The sequence below is a fragment of the Botrytis byssoidea genome, assembly GCF_014898295.1.
Source record: "Botrytis byssoidea strain MUCL 94 chromosome Unknown BBYS_026, whole genome shotgun sequence".
Classification (NCBI taxonomy): Eukaryota; Fungi; Ascomycota; class Leotiomycetes; order Helotiales; family Sclerotiniaceae; genus Botrytis; species Botrytis byssoidea.
Genome location: NW_024065867.1, coordinates 179,341 through 197,268, shown reverse-complemented (window position 1 = coordinate 197,268; position 17,928 = coordinate 179,341). Strand labels below are relative to the sequence as shown.

The window sequence follows — 17,928 nt, the reverse complement described above, 5'->3', positions numbered from 1 at the left end:
CTTCGGCGGCAAAGACAACAACAGCACACTCAAATTTTTGATAAGAATATCGGCAAAATTGGCAAAATGATATAAACTTTTAAAAGGCAATAAAGCCAATGCATCTCTATCTTCTAAATTTTCCTCCCTAAATGCTGCCCAGAAATTCTCCAATTAAAATGTATATACAAATTCATAAAGTTATTCACATCATCTACGTTCTTGCAGTAGGGTTCCAAGATGAATATTTAGTCAACTGCCGGGCATGTCCATACAGACCTATGGTGGCCAAAAATAGCAGATAAAATGGATAGGCAATCGAGAACTTAATGATCATCCATCGTGACGCAAACTCGGATTTAACTTGATTAGTGACCCAGAGCGTGCCAATCAAACAAAAAATGCTGTTTATCAAATTAGTAATGAAATCAATGAGTGGATGTGGAAATCTTACCTAACGAAAAAGAACCACTCAGAAACCGGATACTGGAAGAAAACAGTCTTCCAGAACGCTGCTGGGGTCAAGGGGAAATTTAGAAAAATGAAGCTTGCTACCAAGCAAGCAAATTGGGTAACCAAGTAATAACTGAGCTCACGAATGAGTAACAGGTTGAGCAGTCCAAATCGTGTTGTGAAGATTCTCTTTCCTTCCTTGGCTCGATTGAAGGTCAAAATTGAATGTTTCAAGCTTGCCCTGTTGCAGGAGTCAGTATCGCCGATCAAGAAAATGATTTTGGGGAAATAGAAACTTACTGCGCCCATCCTTGTGCCCATCTGAGACGTTGTTTCCAGAACGCTCCAAAAGTTGTAGGTGCTAATTCATATGACACAACATTGAGGTCGTGAACAATATTACATCCTCGGCCTACAGTTCGTAGAGCAGAGTCAATGTCTTCAGTGAGCATATTCTCGTCCATCTGTACGTCTCGAAGAAGTGATGTTCTCCAGTATCCATTGGATCCTGTAAATAGACCAAAGCCCCAGATGGTTGCCCTTCCAGGATGCGAGACGGCGTAAATCTTGTCAAATTCTATGCTGATGAGACTGGTGAGGAACGATGCACCTGTGTTGAAAACGATGCATCGGCCTTGAACGATATCAACCTTGTCCTTCTCCTTGATGAAACGTTCAATGGCCCATCGAGGGCTATGAGGATGTATGTAGTGGTCGCAGTCATAAATAGCAGTGATATCAGAGCCGGTGTCTAGACTGAGATAGTAGTTCAGGTTATCAGCTTTCGATGTAGAGCCTTCAACTTTGATGATTCGAAGCTGCGGATATTTGGCGGTTGCTTCCCACATTTCTTCCTCAAGAGGTTGGATTGGAGAGGGTGTGTTGTAAACAATATTTATACGAATTTTGTCAACTGGATACTCCAACTTCTGACATGCATAATTTATTCGATCCATTATGATGTCTTGTTCATTTGGAAGATAGGCGACAATGACAATGTCCACGATTAATAGGTCATCATCTGGTGTAGGAAACTTCCAGCCCTTTGCGGCGGCTTTCGTAACAGTAAGACGAGCCTCTCGACATGGTTCCATGCTCATAAATGCCTCTAGTGCTGTAGACGCAGCAATGATGAAATTTGTGAAATTATATATGAACCAAAAAACTTCTAAGAGTTTTGTGGGAAAGAGCATATATGCAAAGATAGATGAAACGAAGTAAGAGCTGACAAGCAGACAAGGCGTCCAGTCGTGGATAAAATTCGAGCATCTTCCAAAGGTATTGCGGATGGAGATAGAAGTTGGTGGTTTAGAATTTTGTGCGCAACTTGGGGAAGTCACAAGTTCATCTTGAACAGAGAACCGGACATTCTGTTTTTCGTCGATACTGGATTGTGTTGGAGCATCGTGAATGGTCACAAGCGCATCTTTGCATGTCCTGCTCAGGGATGAGCTTTGAGAGCCATCACGCGCGTGGGTGAAAGGTGGAGGGCTGCTGTATGTTGGAAGTTCTTCGATTGCAAGTGTGCCATTGTCGTAGGCCCCCATTTTTTCGAAGTGATGTAAGTAGACAGCAGATGCAATGGCTGGTACTTTGTGAAGTTATAGAAAAGAACGGACAGGGACACCACCGGAGTAAGTAGATCAAAGAATCAATAAAGATAGCACGGTGGAGTTACAACTTTGAGGATCTCTACACAGCAGCGTCCAAGGATTGGATATAACCTAATAAAATAATGGCAAGATACAAATTTCATCAGCTTGAACCCAAGCTACAGCTTCACACTAGCCTTTCCGGCATTGGAAGTTGACTTAGCTCCTTGTCAACTTGACTAAGAGATAAGATGGGCCAGCTCAGGCAATTCATGCGGTTACAGTGATAGCACCTTATCAAATTTGCGACGAACACAGAGGCATAAAACAAGCAAGATCAGCGTCCGCTGACGGCGCGGTCTACCCTCTAGACTCTAGTAGCGGGACACTCTCGGAGCGTTGCATGCACACACGTTTTCTTCTGAAGATACTAATGCCAAGAAATACTGACCCATGATTATATGTATTAGAGAAGTGGACTTCAACTTTGAAGATTTCCAATACTGTAATCGCAAGGCATGGGTGAATGTAGATCTTTCATCCAAGGCCCACCGTGATGCTGAGCTGTTTCTATGAGAACAATCGCCGAACGTCCGACCCCGTGTGGTGTAAATAAACGACTCGTTGAATTTTTAAAGACTATCGAATGCTGCCTTCTGAATGGGGGATATCGTCGGATGAATCTTTTGACGACAACATAACGCGCGGCTTTGAGCGTGGGAGTAAAAAAAAGTATAGATAAGTTCATCGGTAAGTAAAGGAGCCGCAACGCGCCAATTGCCCGTCATGACGAAGCTAGTCCATTTCTAGAAGGCGGTGAACATCGCAGTGTAATTTTATTTTCCAACTTTTGCATCTTTCTGCCTCCAAAATATCCCACATTGACATGTATGAATCCACAATCGTCCCTCTCGATTCTCAATTCCTGCTGCCCCTGAAGGTGGATGTCCATGAATTTCCATGGTATCAACCCCGTCACCTTCGAATCTCGATGCTGTCCTAGGATATGTGGCTTTGCAATAAGTATACATGCTGAAACTCGCCATGAATAGATCTCACGCATGAAAACCAAAAAAGAAGCACTGGATCGACCGCTACCATAGATTAAAAATATCCACGAAGGCGAATCTCAGATTCCAAGGCGACCAGCTCATTTCAATGTGTTGTACTGGTACTTGTGCTGCCAGAAAGTATGCAACTCCGAAGCTAGATGCACACACCACAAGATGGTAAGCCACAAAAGGACTAACATGATTTTCTTAGCGGCGGAATTGTATACTTTCTGGCAGCACGAGTAAAGGGGGAGAGGATATACATTGAAAGATGACATATACCCAAAGTTTCTGCTGCTGAAGATCTGTGAGAATCTGGAGACGCAAGTAAATGCCGTCGCAGCGCAAACCAAAGCAGTAAAATCCCAGAAAACCAGACTAGTTCGAAAATAAGGAAAAACTTCATGCGTTGTGGAGTTTTCAGCTGGATCAGCTGATTACTGACTTGGAACGTGTACCCAAGTGCTGGATAGGACGTGCTTTTGGGATCTGCATGCAGGCCTTGGCCACTTAGAGGATAAACAGCGGACTTGGTGCTTGCCATCATTTTTAATATACTAAATTTAAGACTAATTGTGATCCATTGATCAGCCCGAATGCTCACAAAACGTACTGGTAGTTCCATATACTAATTTGCCCGCTTTGGGAGCTCCCTGCAGAATGAACGTCTCGATCCAGACAAGCTGATTGGTCTCATCAACAGCCCTGTTATCAAGATGAAAAGTGCGTAGAGTTCTTGCATTATTTCAAAGGATCACTACAGGTCGACATCCTCTTCTTCTATCCTGAATCTTCGTTTTTTATCCTCCATCCTTTGATCAGGATGCATTATCTTACTCTTTGCTTCGTTGGTTTCGCTTTGAGTCTAATAACAAACGCGGGAGCAGATTCAACTTCGAATTGCTCTTGTGGTTATTATGATCCAGCGACAGAGAACCTATTTACCGACTTCTTGATTGTTTACTTCAACGAAACGGCCACATTCCCGTCTGAGGTATTCCAGAACCAAGACTATGAAAACAAGTACGAGAAGAGCTGGAATGCACAGTATCGTTCAGGTGCCGATCCGTCCAATGTCCAAATCACAAACTCGACATCCACTGGCATCAGAAATTCGTCATCGTTGGAATTCACGATAAACCCACCAACCTCTGAACATCTTGTCAAAGGTGGTGCAATCAGAACTCTAAGATCTGATATTCAATATGGTTCTTTCAGATCAACCATTCGTCCAGCTCAAGCTTGGACTGGAGGTACCGGCATGTCAATGCTACTCAAGTACAACGAGACACAAAACATCCAGATCAATAGTTTGAATGCTCAAAAGCCTACAGACGCGTGGATCAATACTTTGCTTGCAGACGAGTTCCCAAATCGTGTCTATGGGCTCAACTTCAGTGCATTGGCCAACAACGCTACCTACAGTCCAGAAATTAATCCTTGGGACTTCACTGAAGTTCGCATGGATTGGACTAAAGATACCGTGCAGTTCTATATCGGGAATGTCCTAGCTCGCTCAGTATCAACTAAGAATATAAGCAGCAAGAGGTTTCCAATCACCCCTTCGCCTCTATTGTTCAAGCTTTGGTCGAATGGTGATTCATATTTCACGGGTGGACCGCCCACAAGAAACACCACAGCCAACCTCGGATGGACCCGATCATTTTTTAACTCATCAACCATGACAGATGAGCAGCACAAAGAGTTTGATACGAGATGCAGTGTTACAGATGCATGTTTGATGGACGACACATCATTACGTGGTTATACTGCTTTCGGGGTGAATTCTATCACAAAATGGAAAGCCATACACCATGAGAGTGGGGTCCGAACTTTTGCTTACATTTGCCTCTCATGTTCTGTGGCTCTGACTGTACTGTTACTTTGCAACGTCACCTTCCAAAGATGGCCTACGAAGGACTCAAAGACTCCCAAGGAGCCAAAAGTACATAGCTGTTACCGTCTTCCACCCCAAATTTCCAACTCTAAATTTTCCTCGTCATCGGATACGACAGCAACAATGTCAACGAGAGCTTCATCTATGGATCTAAATAATCCAAAAGATGACCTCGAAATAACGAAGGTTGGCTTCACGCCTGGATCTTCGACACTCACCCTCAAAGATATGGTCAATCAAGAAGCCACACGTAAGTCAAACAACAGTCCGTTCGCAGCATCTCGGCAACATTCTACCTCAAACATGAGCGGGTTTACTTTGAACGATCCCATATCGCCGTCAGCTTCACATAATAGACTCTACAGTTTCAATGATACCCCGAATGATTCGATGGCTATAACGCCCCAAAGTTCATTATTCTTCGGTAAAGACGGCCGTCCAGATTTAGATGGTGCTACTCCGCACAATTCGTTCATCTATAGTAAAAATCCAGCAGACACATCAGAGAAGAAGGACTGTTCGATGCCGGGCATTACCAAAGGTAATGAAATTGAGAACACTAGACCAGCACCCCCCAATCACGCTGCTTCAGAAGTTCCAGCCCCAATCGCTTTCCCAGCTGCACCCATCAACGCTCGGACAGCACCAACCAAGCGAATTGATTATCTAGCAGGGCTTATATCGATCGCAACCCTTTTGGTGACTCTTATTCATTTTATATTCACATTTTCGCCAGCAATGGGTATGGTTGGCGCCCTTGAGCACTACAGCTATGAAATCATCATTCGAAAGACCATTGGATCATATCTCCTCAATCAAATTCTTCTTGGACTTTTCTTCATTACATCCACTCGTTTCCTTGTCAGTCGTTATCTACGTACTGGTGATCTTGGAAGCATAGCTGAGAAGACGACGGGAAGAACGTTCCGTGTCATGATTCCGATCGCGGTATGTGCTATGCTTGAGTACTTTTTGATCGATGTGGGAGCTCTCACGTATTTAGAATACCTCCCCAGTATCAGTTGGACAACATGGCCTTATGCTGTGGCATATACAGATTTCGCTCATTCCATCTCCGAGATCCTTGAGCTGGTGTACTTGCTTCCTAATGCAGCTCCACTGATCACCTACAACTACTGTACGGGTGTTTTGTGGACCATCCCGGTTCAAATTGAAGGTTCGTGGATCACACTTTTGGGATGCATCGTGGTTAGAGAAATCAAAACGCCTTGGAAGCGTATGTGCTACTATGCATTCTGTATTATCAACCATTGGTATGCTCAAAGTTGGGGCACATTTTTCTGGGTTGGAGTTCTTTACACCGATCTAGACGTCACCTTCAAGTACAAAAAGTGGTTCAAAGACCACGCTTTTGTCCTCTGGACCGGAATCGTTATTGGTTTCATGCTAGCCATTGCCGCACTATCAAACGATTTAATCACTGCATGGACAGGTTTCTCCTTGCCTATCGTAGAACGAGGTATTCATCCGGATCCCGAGAGCGGTCTTCCAATCGCCCAAACAGCGAACGCGGGATATCCGGAATATTTTAACCCTCGTTTTAATGGAATCATATTTGCCGTCGGTCTCCAATTCGTCATCGAGAATTGTTACTTCGTTCAACGTTTCTTGTCCATGAAACTTTGGTTGATGCTCTTCCCCCATATCTTCACCATCTACCTTATCCATGGTTTGATTTGGTGGTCGCTAGGTAGCACAGTATGTGTACAGTTGGCTGCCAATACCTCCCTTCCATATTGGTCTGTTGCCCTGATTACGGCGATAGTTTGCTACGGAACTTTGTTCGCATCGTTACCAGTTGTTACACCCGTGGTGGAGACCTTGGGAAGGAATGTTACCGGTAATATTTGGAGAATGGCGCACATTAAGCCGGCTCCCAGAAGAAAGACCTTATTCCCTTTTGCGGACAGGCTTTTCTTGGACTATGAAGAAAAGACGGGAGAGATTGTGGATGAACAAAAGGACGTGGAAAAGAAGGCAGGAATAAATGTACATGAGGAGGAATTGTGAATGGTGTTTTAAGTTTTGGATTTATGAAGATACAATGTATGATATTGAACGTGATACCTCTAATTTAGTTATGATTTGAAATATTGAAAGAATTATAGAAGCCAAAAGTGAAAGAGATAAGCTAGTCGGTGAACTCAAGAATGAAATACATATCCGAACATCATGTCTGCTTCGCAATCTCTATAACAACTTTCTTTGCCGACACGCCATTCCTGAGAAGATCTATCCCATCCTGCACTCTTCCTAATCCGCCCTCAAGAACTTCCGGGTCTGGCTTGGCCAAGTACTTTCCCTTGGTCAATGCCTCCGGTACGTATTTCCGCCACACAGCATCACCAATATTAAAATCTACAAGTCCTACGTCTAACCCATTTACTAAATGATGAAGTTAATTCAAGAATATCAAGAAATGTGAAAGATAAGACATACCTATAACAGGCTCGACATTATACTCATTTGGTACAGGTGGTAACAAAGCAGCAAACTTGCTAGCACCAATTCTATGAGCGATTTCAGCACAAGCGTGTTGTGTGTTAGTTTGAGCGATGCAGTCAAATATGGCATCGCCTGTTCGAAGGATCGCCAGGATGTCTTGTATAACGGTAGGTGATTTATGGTCAAAAGCGTGGGTCGCGCCAATACTTTTTGCGAAGTCGTAGTTTTGGGTGCCGGCAGTGGTAATAACAGTGTAGCCTGCTGCTTTCGCCAATCTTCACAATTCAGTATCAGTTATTCAGTAGCACAACAGAAATAGATGCGCTTACTGGATTGCCGACGCACCACAACTCGAACTTCCACCCCAGATCAAAATCGTCTTTCCCGCCGGCTTTGGATCCAGTACTGGAAGCGGCATTCCCAAGATTTTGAAGAGTCCCGCAGCAGCCGTGGAAGTAGCAAGAGGTAGGACAGCTGCATTTGCCAGTGGGATATCATCCGGGACTACAGAAACGAGAATCTCGCTACCAGTAGCATAGTGCTGAAACGCGGTGTTTTGGACGATTCGTGTGAAGATTCCATCACATTGACCTATGACCCGTTGTCCAATCTTAAAACGGTCTACGCCAGATCCAAGTTTAACAATGGTACCAGAGACGTCGGCGCCGAAGATCCAGGGATAGGGCATGCTGAAATAAGCGATGTCTTGCATCTAATGAAGACATTGGTATTAATTGGATGTAAGAGATGGGAATTAATAGAGTAACCGACCTTCCAGTCAGTTGGGTTGACAGCTGCGTAGGCTACTCCAATGACTACTTCGTTATCTCTGGGGCTAGGTGTTGGTCCTGGTCCTACTTTTACTTGGCCTTTCTCTGTGGGGATCCATGCGGCCTGATTGTTCGTAATTAGAGACATTTTGGAATAGTGTATGTTCAAGACTTGAGTGTTTATGTTTATGATGTGTTGCATTAATAGAAAATTACTGGCCGATTTATATACTCTCATCACAGGGGGAAAACTCTCGATGTGGTATTTTCTTGGAAAACATTCACGGACATCCGTCGTCGGATCGTCGCATTAAAGGAAAGCAACACTATTATGACATCAAATTAGCAAACGTAGCACACTGATAACAATTTGACAAAATAGTTGATTTGCAAACTCTAACCGGAACTCGTGATAGGGAGTGTATCTGTACCTTACCTAGACCTATTTCGTACCCCTGACCCCACTTTGATTAACAATCGGTGAATCCTTCCTGCTTACCAACCCCGAGAACCAAAACTCTCCGTGCAATAGATAAAAAACACCAAAGTTCTCCGAAGCTTCACAATCTTTCTCCTTAAACATCTGCCTTCAAGTAAATCCTCAAAATATGGAGTCAAACCAATCCCCCCATGAAAAATTCATGTGTAGTGTTTGTGGTAAGAATTGTGGTAGTAGTGAGTCAACTCCTTTCATCATAGATTGCAAGAAAAGTTAAACTTAGTATGCAGAGAAATCTCAACTTCGTCATATCTCATATTGCAAAAGAGTCAAATCTCGTGGTGGTGTAAGATCAAGGAAACGTGCTTGTTCGGCTTGTACCAAATCCAAGACGCAATGCGATTTGATACATCCAAGCTGCTCACGATGTCTAAAGAAGAGCTTAGGCTGTGTTTATGAAGGACCTCACTTTCCAAGAGGAAAGAATCTAGAGTCAGAAGTAGGGAATCATACCGATACTGGTGCGAATCAGATCGAAGAAGCATCTTTGATTTCATCTTCGTCGCAAGACAACACTGCACCGGTCTTGCCGGATATCCATGAAGCCAGCATGGTTTCGAACCCATTGCAGATTTCGGGTGTTACCACCGATGGTACTATGAATCTCGAACTTCCAAATGAAAATTGGAATCTCGATACTGAAGACTGTTTTCCAGAACATCTGTATGTTTCAGTTTTCAGCACGCCTACACAATATTCCGCACGGCTATTACCCATAGAACCGTCCCCTATTTTCGCGAGCTATCAACCGAAAAATAGTGGTTCATTTTATAGACTATACGATCAACCAATACCAACCGCTCCAAAAGCATTTGCACTTCGAAGACCGTCCAACAATCAATTTTCCTTGAACAGAAGTTACATCCTGTGCACTTTACCAACCTACCCCTCAATGTTACTTCCCAGTAATGACGATGGGCTTCCACCATTTATCCATCCCCATTTCAGCAGCCGTAAAGCGCTTCCCGCACCGCTAGCTACATGTGTTACCATCATACAATGGATAAGTATGAAAAATAAGGATAACGTTTTGTTCATATGGGGGTGCATTAAGATGGAGATCGACAGAATATGTATCCAGGTCGGTTCACAAATCAATTTCAAATTGGGTGTATTCTAAAGAGAAAAAAATGCTAGTATACCACATATAATCGAGAAGATTCCGTCGCTGCTCTCCAAGCCATAACGATTTATCTTCTCCTTCGAATTTCAGAAGATAATGAGAAAGCAACAAATTTCGATGTTCCATTAATTTCCGCTATGATTGTAAGTAAATCCCATTTACATTTTTGGTATTCGCGATGCTTTCGTACCGCCACACTAATCTAACGATAGAAACTTTCAATACACGTTATTCACCTTGCAGAAGACCTCCAAAATGAGGGTGCTCTATCGTGGAAAGAATGGGCATTGGCCGAATCCACACGCCGGTAAGTAGTTGAGCTGTTTCCAATATCTAGCTGATGGAGAAGGCTACTGCTGCAGAAGTTTGTTCCACTAACTCGACTTTATCGTGGCCAGCACAATTATCATACTGTTCTTCATCGACCTTTTTTTTGACATCTCCTCTTCAGTCCATGAATACCGCTGTGACGAAAATCGCCTAAAACAAATGACTCTACCTTGTTCTCGCAAACTTTGGAGAGCGACTACAAATGAAGCGTGGGAAGATGAGTGTGCAAATTCAATGAGAGGCATACAACTTATGTATGGAGATCTGATAAATTCTCGAAATAGGCCTGAGGATCGGAGGTTAGATGGATGGTTATCTCAATTGGATGACTTTGGAATGCTAGTCTTGGCTGCAGCAAGTTTGGCTTCATGAGTAGTATGAAAGATGAAGCATATTAGAACGAGAGAGAAATTAAGGGAGTTACAAAGGATAAGAACACTGGAATGAAATTTACGATACTCGATGAAAAGATTATGCAGTATTATTCTCTAAATTCATCCATTACCCTTGTATTCTCATTCGAAGTGGCTTTGACATTTTATCTATCGAGTCACCATCTGTACACTTATATCAAAATCGGGTCTCGAGGACTAGTTGCGATTTTCACTTGCAAGAAAACGCTTAGTCGTGAAATTGTTTCAATGTAATGAGGCTACCCTCAACTCAACCCATGACAATCTAGCTGTCCAACTCAGCAACCTTCAACAAGCACGACCTTGTACCCAACAGATCTAGTGTATCGATTGCTGGTCTAATCTGGCGACTGTGAGCTCCTAGAAGCATGAGTGACATCTATCGCTGGGCTTCATAGTTGTTGAATGCCCATGCCCTCCTTAAATTCAATGGTGCGGGTCTCGTTTTCGCCATCTTCGAATGTAAACACACCCAAATAAAATAGTTCAAGCAAGCCAGCACTTGCCTGTGCCGCATTGAAAGGTGTGCCTTTCATGTTAATTTCATCTGTTAGACGCAACAATTCTGTGGTAACCTTCCGATTGTTCTTAATGCGCTCCAATATCTTCATGCTTCCTAATTTTCGTTTGAAGTTTGCGACAACTACAAAAGCGTCAGGTGAGTATTTGGAAGTTCCCCTAATCTCCTTGAAAACTGGACACTCAAGGATCTTTGAAGAGACGTGGTTATGATATTCGCAGCAGGTTGTCGATGAACTGTTCCAATTCTCGATAATTTGTGGTTCCGATATCAACGGGTTGATATTATGGGTTTTGGCCACTGGAACTCCAGGAAACAAGCTTCCCCAATGTTCCAGTTGTTCCGGAGGAAAAGGTTCCAGATAAATCTTTGCCAGCTTGGAGGGTCTAGATTGTGATGCGAGTACTACCATCGAGTTCAAAAAACGGATGAAGTAACGCAAGGGTCCTGGAAGCTCTTCTATACCTCCTAGTTCATCATATGAAGCTGAGAATGTTTCTTCAATACGTGCAATCCATTGGGGCTGTACAAGTCTGACATGTCCGTCCTTGATTCTGAACCATGTGATAAGGTAGTTTGTGACAAAGTCTTGTAGAACCAAAGCACAGTACTTATGAGCCAAACAATACAATTCCACCCTAACATTGACAGACGAATAGGAAGTGTTTTCATCTGCCATGTTTATTCGATTTGTGTAACACCATTCGACTAGTAACTCGAATGCAGCGAAGTTATCCTCTGGCAAGTCTATGACTTTGGAGGTTGCCTCGCTGAAGTTCCCCCGGAGCATGGCGTCAAAAACTTCCATCTTTTCACAAATGACATTTTTGTGCACTTTGATAGGCTTAAGTTTATCACCTACTCGGAAGGTGATAACTTCGTCGCCAAGAAACCTATTGAAAACAAAGTTAGTCTATTTTACATGATACTGGCAATGATTATGGCGAAGCACGCCGAGACTTACTTTGAAAAGTGTTTGGACTGTTTTGAAATGGGAGAAGGGTTTGCGCCATTGGCAATTCTTCTTCTGGTACCACGTTGACAGGAGGACATGGTGGAGGTATTCTCTCAAATGCCTGAATTTATATGAGATCGGTCAGACGAGAAATCGCTTTGCGACAGAAGTGAAGTCAGTTGTGAGGAAGACCAAGGAGCGGACGTGCTTTCGTATGTTAGTCTGACAGATTTTGATATAAATTCGATTATGAAGTCGATAATCTAGAAGTGGGTGTTTATGAAGTAAAAGTTTGAAGAAATGGAATGTTATGAAAAGGGGGACGTAATAAGAACTTTAAATAACAGAATTTGTGATACAATGGCCGTATGGAACGCGTAGAGTGAATGGTCCAATGCTGCATTTCAATATTTAACTATTGTAAAGTTCAAATCAAAGACCGTATATGGTGGCCTCGGTACGGCCATTATGTCAATCGCGCACCCAAGAAGCCATTTGGTTGCGACTAATAGAACATTGAAATCATACAATAGTCTTATGTTACTCACCTGGTAGGAGAGGTGGGGAAATAAAGGTGATGCACAGTGAAATTTAGAATTGATGAACGTTGAAGAATGAACAGTTTTGCAGTTTTGGCTTCGTTATCATCAAGATCATACGGCCCCTCTTCTCTACATTCAATGTGCTGTTTTCCCGACGAGCTGAACTGATGGCAATTGTCAAGCCATCAAATTTTCTGATACCATCAACCATAAAGTAAAAGATTGACAGGCACACTAATGATCTCAATGAGACTTTTTTGCTTTCCTTGTCGCCTGTTTCCAGGACCTCAAAGGTAATGACCCAAGGGTGGTGGAATTGTAGTAGGGGCTATAACAATATACTTGTTGGGGATGAAGATTAATGCCGATATACGAATCGACTGAGAGTAGCCTTACTTGAGCACTCTTTCAATCACCATAGCACTCCTCTCCCTTTGCTTCTCATTTGAAAATGTTTATAGGTTACATGAAACCATTACAACTTTGTACGGTAAATGCTCATGCAATACGCGCTCATCGATCGATCCATTCGACAAGGAAAAGGATGAGAAGTATGAACTTCAATGGATTTATCACCCTGATAGATGTTGATATAGATTGATATCTCTGCAAGGCGCAAAATCTCGTAGACGTATTCGAATTACACGAGGAATTATTGTTGAGGTGAGAATGGCACTTCGATGCTTAGATTGAGGAGAAGAGAGCAAATAAAATGCAATCGCGCTAGCGGCCGTCGCACCGAGGGATGCGTGGTCAATGCTCCGTTTGTGGAACCGGACTGACAACTTTGACACCTGACATCCCTCTATCTAATTACTACAACCTCTAGCTATTCTGGCTGTCTTTGATACTCTCATTGTAGGGACTTCTTGGGTCTTTGCTTTTGAATAAATTCAGATGATAGTCTGATATTTTCATGAATTAGCAGACTTGGATCCATGTCTTCCTCCACAAGTTGGATGACTACTGCATCCCATCAAGTCTGAACTGAAACCACGTTTCAAAAATGCTGTCGACCTGAATATGATGCATCGCATTCATCGCATACTTCACATCTTTTACACAAAGTATTCGGATTATTGTTGCGCCATCACCGGCCTCAGATTATTTGTCCAGTTTCAGATTCTTGCTAGTGAAGCTGGCGGTCAGACCTCCCACCACGTATTTGCACACTATCGCATGTTTCGCCTTATATAGAAAGCCTTTACTTCATCCTTCATCATGCATAGCAAGAATACCATTTCTAGTGTTAAAGGCTTTTGTTAGCGTCATCTTCCATGTATGATCTGCGAGGCGCGAGTAGATCTGATTGAAGTACGTTTTTGTTTCCTCTAGTCAGCCTTATGAGCTATGTCGATGCCGCTTGTACGATAATTGGCTCGGGATGTTAGAAGATTCATGTTGGTACCGATAACAAGATTAAAAGGTGATGTTCTGAGGTTACCACTGCTCCCTTTGCAAAGATATAAGATGTGACTCGCGTATGGCTACCGGCGCGGTTTAGTAAAAGTCCCAATTGCATAACAGCTCCAGTTCAGTCGTCTGAAGTTCTTAACTTGCAACACAACTAGTTAGTAAATCCCATACTCGCAATCATACCTCGATCAGATTATCTTGAATATTCGGATTAAACTTAAGGTGAGCATTCCCGTTACAAAATCACCCTATGAAACAAAGCTTAAGAAAGGTGTTTTCAAAACAGCCAATCGGATACAATGCTACAAATCTAAGTTAGGAGGCTTGAGAGATGTTCAGGAATATTTGGACGCAAATACAAGTGGAGTACGCTCCATATGTTCTTCCAAGCTTTGATGTCGATGCACCACATTGGCATATATATATACAATCTGCGGGGAAGCTTCATTCCTCCCTTCATCAATCACTTTCTCTAATCATTTTCATCTGATCGCAACTTTGGTCACTTTCTCAAAGTTGACAACACATTCATTTCATACCTCAAAACATTCTTTCCACGTTGATCGTGTAACACATCTCCTTTATTATTCTCTTTTCACGAGCAGGACAAATAACGAACACTATCTTTGGCCCGATTAATTGAACATTATTTCCCATTTAAAATCATGAAGCTCACAGCAATCTCGACTTTCCTTCTTGCGGGTCTTGCATTTTCAGACGGCGCATTAGGCTATGTATCTCGTTATATACATCGTCGAGCATTAGGACCACATGCGAGTAACATTGCTCGATCTCCGTAAGGCATCATTGATGGATATTAAATGGTGCATGAATTAACATAAAAACAGAGAGATTGTCAACTTGAATAATGCTCCAGTACCCACCCCTCTCGCAATTCTCCCTCGCCAGAATAATACCAACAATGGCGCCACCGCATCCAACATTAACGCACAATTGACCCTGACTGCCGTTCCCGCCAATACAACCACGGGCTTAGTTTCTTCAACCTCAACAGGTCCCACACCAACAGGAACTGCAGCGGCCGTGGGAGGTATTCAACCTCCAAATGTCGAAACCACAACTGATCCAGATCGACCATTCTCTGTGAATGGAAACACCTTTACGGACATTGAGGATGCTGTTGATAGGTCATGTGCAATTCAGCATAATGCCTGTGCTGATGCAATTAACAATGGGGAGCTGTCGGATGTGGACATTAGTGATTGTGACGATCAGCTTTCAAAGTGTGTTGCGACTGGTTAGAGATGAAACATTAATCAGTTACGTAGTGGAGTACAGTAAAGAGCGGGAAAGGACCTGGGAGTTTATAATACTTGAGCTATCACTCTTTAATCTCCCTTTAATGACCACGACATATTTTTCAGATGTTAGTAAAGTTGTCTTACTGCATATGAATGTACAAATGATAAAGCATACAAATGAGCATACGTATTTTACCACGTTCAGGGTCGAAATTGTACTTAGGTGTCATTGAAAGGTCGACAAATTCGTAGTCTGGTACTAATCAGACCTGAGCTATCCATGAATATAGCCTTGAAGGTTGCGTTTTATAATAATAAGATTAATTATTATTATAATAATAATAATGGAAGAGCTAACATAGTTTAACACCGAGTAGCCCATATCACCGAGTGGCCCACTTTCACCTCAATTTATATCTTTCTTTTTCAATATGTGTTTTATCAATAATTTATAATGAATTCAAATAATCAAAAAGCTTGTATACTTTTTATTATCAAAGCTATTTATAAAGATAAAAAACTAAGTATTTGAAAAGTTATTATATTCTATAATATCTTTTATATAATTCTTTAATATAAAATAAAAGATTTATTTTTTTATATAGAAACTTAAACTAATAATTATAAGATTATAGAATTAGAAAAAAAAGTAATTATTTAATATATATTTAATATAGATTTAAAAGGATTTCTATTTAAATTGAAGAATATAGAAGATATAGTGAATTATATTCTTAAATCGAGGAATACAAAATATAATGTATTGGAAAGCTTTAGAGTAGCATTTTGTAAAGAAATAATCTCAATTGACTCTTCAGGTGTTTCAATAGATCTAGAACGAACGAAAAAAGCAAAAATTTGAGGTAATGGCAATGTGGATGTCAAGAGTTTTGGGTCTGGCAGAAGAGACCCTCGACTTCAAGATGGGGGTCATGAGGCACTAAATACACTAAATCTCGCTAAACTGAGTGCAGAAAAGCCTGCGACTTTTGGTCCAATACCCCGGATTTCAATTCATTACAATCACAAATTTTCCGCCCTTTCTCTGCGATGCCTTTTCATACGCTTCAACACCATTTTCAATCCTAATCTCTGTCCATGATCCTTCTTCTGCTCCTTTCAACGACCCTTCCTCGAATTTACCCGTCAGTTCCTTCAATTGAACCACAAGCTCCTCGACACCATATGCCAATGTATTGCATCCTACCAATGACTTTTCCCCTCTATAGAAACTCAACATGTCTAATGTCAATTCCGTATCAGCGCCACCCCTAGGTGATGCAATAAACGCCAATCTACCTCCTCTCGCAAGCTTATTGATAGCAGCCTGTACAAGAGCAGGTTGACCTACAGTATCGGCCACAACATCCACACCTTTTCCATCCGTTAAAATATTAACAGCATTGAGTTCTGGATCATTCGCAGTATTGACGTCATCATTATCGCTTCTAGTACCAGATATGACCCGGCAGCCCATACTATTCGCCAACTGAACTATTGCCGAGCCAACAGCACCATTTGCACCTGTCACCAATACCGACTCGCCTTTCTTGGCATGTGCCCGCGAAAGAACAAGGCTTGCAGTCGTAAACGGAACGCCAACACAAGCTGCTTGAGTAAATGAAAGATTTGATGGCTTCGGCGTGACAGCGGTCTCGGGAACGAGGCAGTATTCGGCTTGGAAACCATCCATAGTAAAGGCGATTGTGTTTCCACTGGTGCCATAGACTTCTTGACCAATTCGGTCAGATGGGCCTTCCACTACAATTCCCGAAAAATCTCGACCTGGAGTTCGGGGAAATGTGGTATATGGGAAACCGCCTTTAGCATTGAGGAGGTCACTTGGATGAATGGCCGAAGCGTGGACTTTGATGATGAGGTAGTTTGGTATCAATGTAGGTCTTGGGACATCCTGGAGAACCAACTTAGGTGCTGCTGCTGGATCCTTGCGGGTAAGCCGCAGTGCTTTCATTGTGATACTCATGATTTTTTGAGTCTGGTTTGAGTAGATTCGATATGACATGCGACTAATGCTGAAGAAGGAATTCAAGAAAGTAGTGCTTTGATGTGCTTTATATGGAGGTTGCAGAATCCTGCAGCTTGATTATTAAGAAGCTACTAATCACCCGGCATACCCCATTCTTCGTGATTTGAGTTTTCATGGTACATTAGACAATATTAGACAAATATCAATTATGATAACAAAGGTTAGACACTTAGTGTTGATATCCTCAACTGTTTCTCCTGATCGGAAACCAGCGGGGTAAAAATCGGGCAAAGAAGGTTACGGAACATGAACCCCTTTCCGCAATACCCGCAGCTAAATTGAAGGGTCATCGGGTAGATGCATGGCGACAAGCAAGTATTCAGATTTCCAAATTACACATCACATTCATTCTACTCACTTATGTTGTTAATTATTTGAGGATATCGACAGAATATTGATCTGCTAATAGATATTGACAAACTTCCGGTAGCGTTTTAGTATCCACACCGCTGATTCTCAACCTTCCTATCGCCCAGCGTTTATCACGCTATCGAAATAATAGATATAACCACCAGTGGGTGCATGGACTAACAGGACACTTCTCAATTTTCAATATTTTCAATAAATCCATTCTTCAATTGTTTAATATCAGAATTTGTATTTTTATTATTT

General features: G+C 42.2%; 7 protein-coding genes across 7 annotated transcripts; 3 read left to right on the top strand and 4 right to left on the bottom strand.

The window, feature by feature from the left end:
• Positions 1 to 61: 61 nt before the first annotated feature.
• Positions 62 to 1,979, bottom strand: EAE97_010186 (uncharacterized protein; the record flags this gene model as incomplete). The annotated part of the gene is made up of 3 exons (XM_038880701.1): positions 62 to 383; positions 434 to 673; positions 733 to 1,979. 3 exons carry the CDS (start codon positions 1,977 to 1,979, stop codon positions 194 to 196), a joined length of 1,677 nt encoding a protein of 558 aa, XP_038728411.1. The 3' UTR covers positions 62 to 193.
• A 1,920-nt stretch (positions 1,980 to 3,899) lies between these two features.
• On the top strand, positions 3,900 to 7,004 carry EAE97_010185 (uncharacterized protein; the record flags this gene model as incomplete). Its single annotated transcript, XM_038880700.1, has 1 exon — positions 3,900 to 7,004. The coding sequence occupies one exon, from the start codon at positions 3,900 to 3,902 to the stop codon at positions 7,002 to 7,004; it is 3,105 nt and encodes a 1,034-aa protein (XP_038728410.1).
• A 160-nt stretch (positions 7,005 to 7,164) lies between these two features.
• On the bottom strand, positions 7,165 to 8,357 carry EAE97_010184 (uncharacterized protein; the record flags this gene model as incomplete). The annotated part of the gene is made up of 4 exons (XM_038880699.1): positions 7,165 to 7,379; positions 7,434 to 7,714; positions 7,769 to 8,151; positions 8,211 to 8,357. 4 exons carry the CDS (start codon positions 8,355 to 8,357, stop codon positions 7,165 to 7,167), a joined length of 1,026 nt encoding a protein of 341 aa, XP_038728409.1.
• Positions 8,358 to 8,817: 460 nt separating this feature from the next.
• EAE97_010183 (uncharacterized protein) lies at positions 8,818 to 10,533 on the top strand (the record flags this gene model as incomplete). Its single annotated transcript, XM_038880698.1, has 5 exons — positions 8,818 to 8,884; positions 8,939 to 9,789; positions 9,846 to 9,974; positions 10,044 to 10,138; positions 10,230 to 10,533. The coding sequence occupies 5 exons, from the start codon at positions 8,818 to 8,820 to the stop codon at positions 10,531 to 10,533; spliced, it is 1,446 nt and encodes a 481-aa protein (XP_038728408.1).
• Positions 10,534 to 10,966: 433 nt separating this feature from the next.
• EAE97_010182 (uncharacterized protein) lies at positions 10,967 to 12,147 on the bottom strand (the record flags this gene model as incomplete). Its single annotated transcript, XM_038880697.1, has 2 exons — positions 10,967 to 11,987; positions 12,059 to 12,147. The coding sequence occupies 2 exons, from the start codon at positions 12,145 to 12,147 to the stop codon at positions 10,967 to 10,969; spliced, it is 1,110 nt and encodes a 369-aa protein (XP_038728407.1).
• A 2,525-nt stretch (positions 12,148 to 14,672) lies between these two features.
• On the top strand, positions 14,673 to 15,270 carry EAE97_010181 (uncharacterized protein; the record flags this gene model as incomplete). The annotated part of the gene is made up of 2 exons (XM_038880696.1): positions 14,673 to 14,803; positions 14,856 to 15,270. The coding sequence occupies 2 exons, from the start codon at positions 14,673 to 14,675 to the stop codon at positions 15,268 to 15,270; spliced, it is 546 nt and encodes a 181-aa protein (XP_038728406.1).
• A 1,008-nt stretch (positions 15,271 to 16,278) lies between these two features.
• Positions 16,279 to 17,253, bottom strand: EAE97_010180 (uncharacterized protein; the record flags this gene model as incomplete). The annotated part of the gene is made up of 1 exon (XM_038880695.1): positions 16,279 to 17,253. One exon carries the CDS (start codon positions 17,251 to 17,253, stop codon positions 16,279 to 16,281), a length of 975 nt encoding a protein of 324 aa, XP_038728405.1.
• Between the last annotated feature and the right edge of the window lie 675 nt (positions 17,254 to 17,928).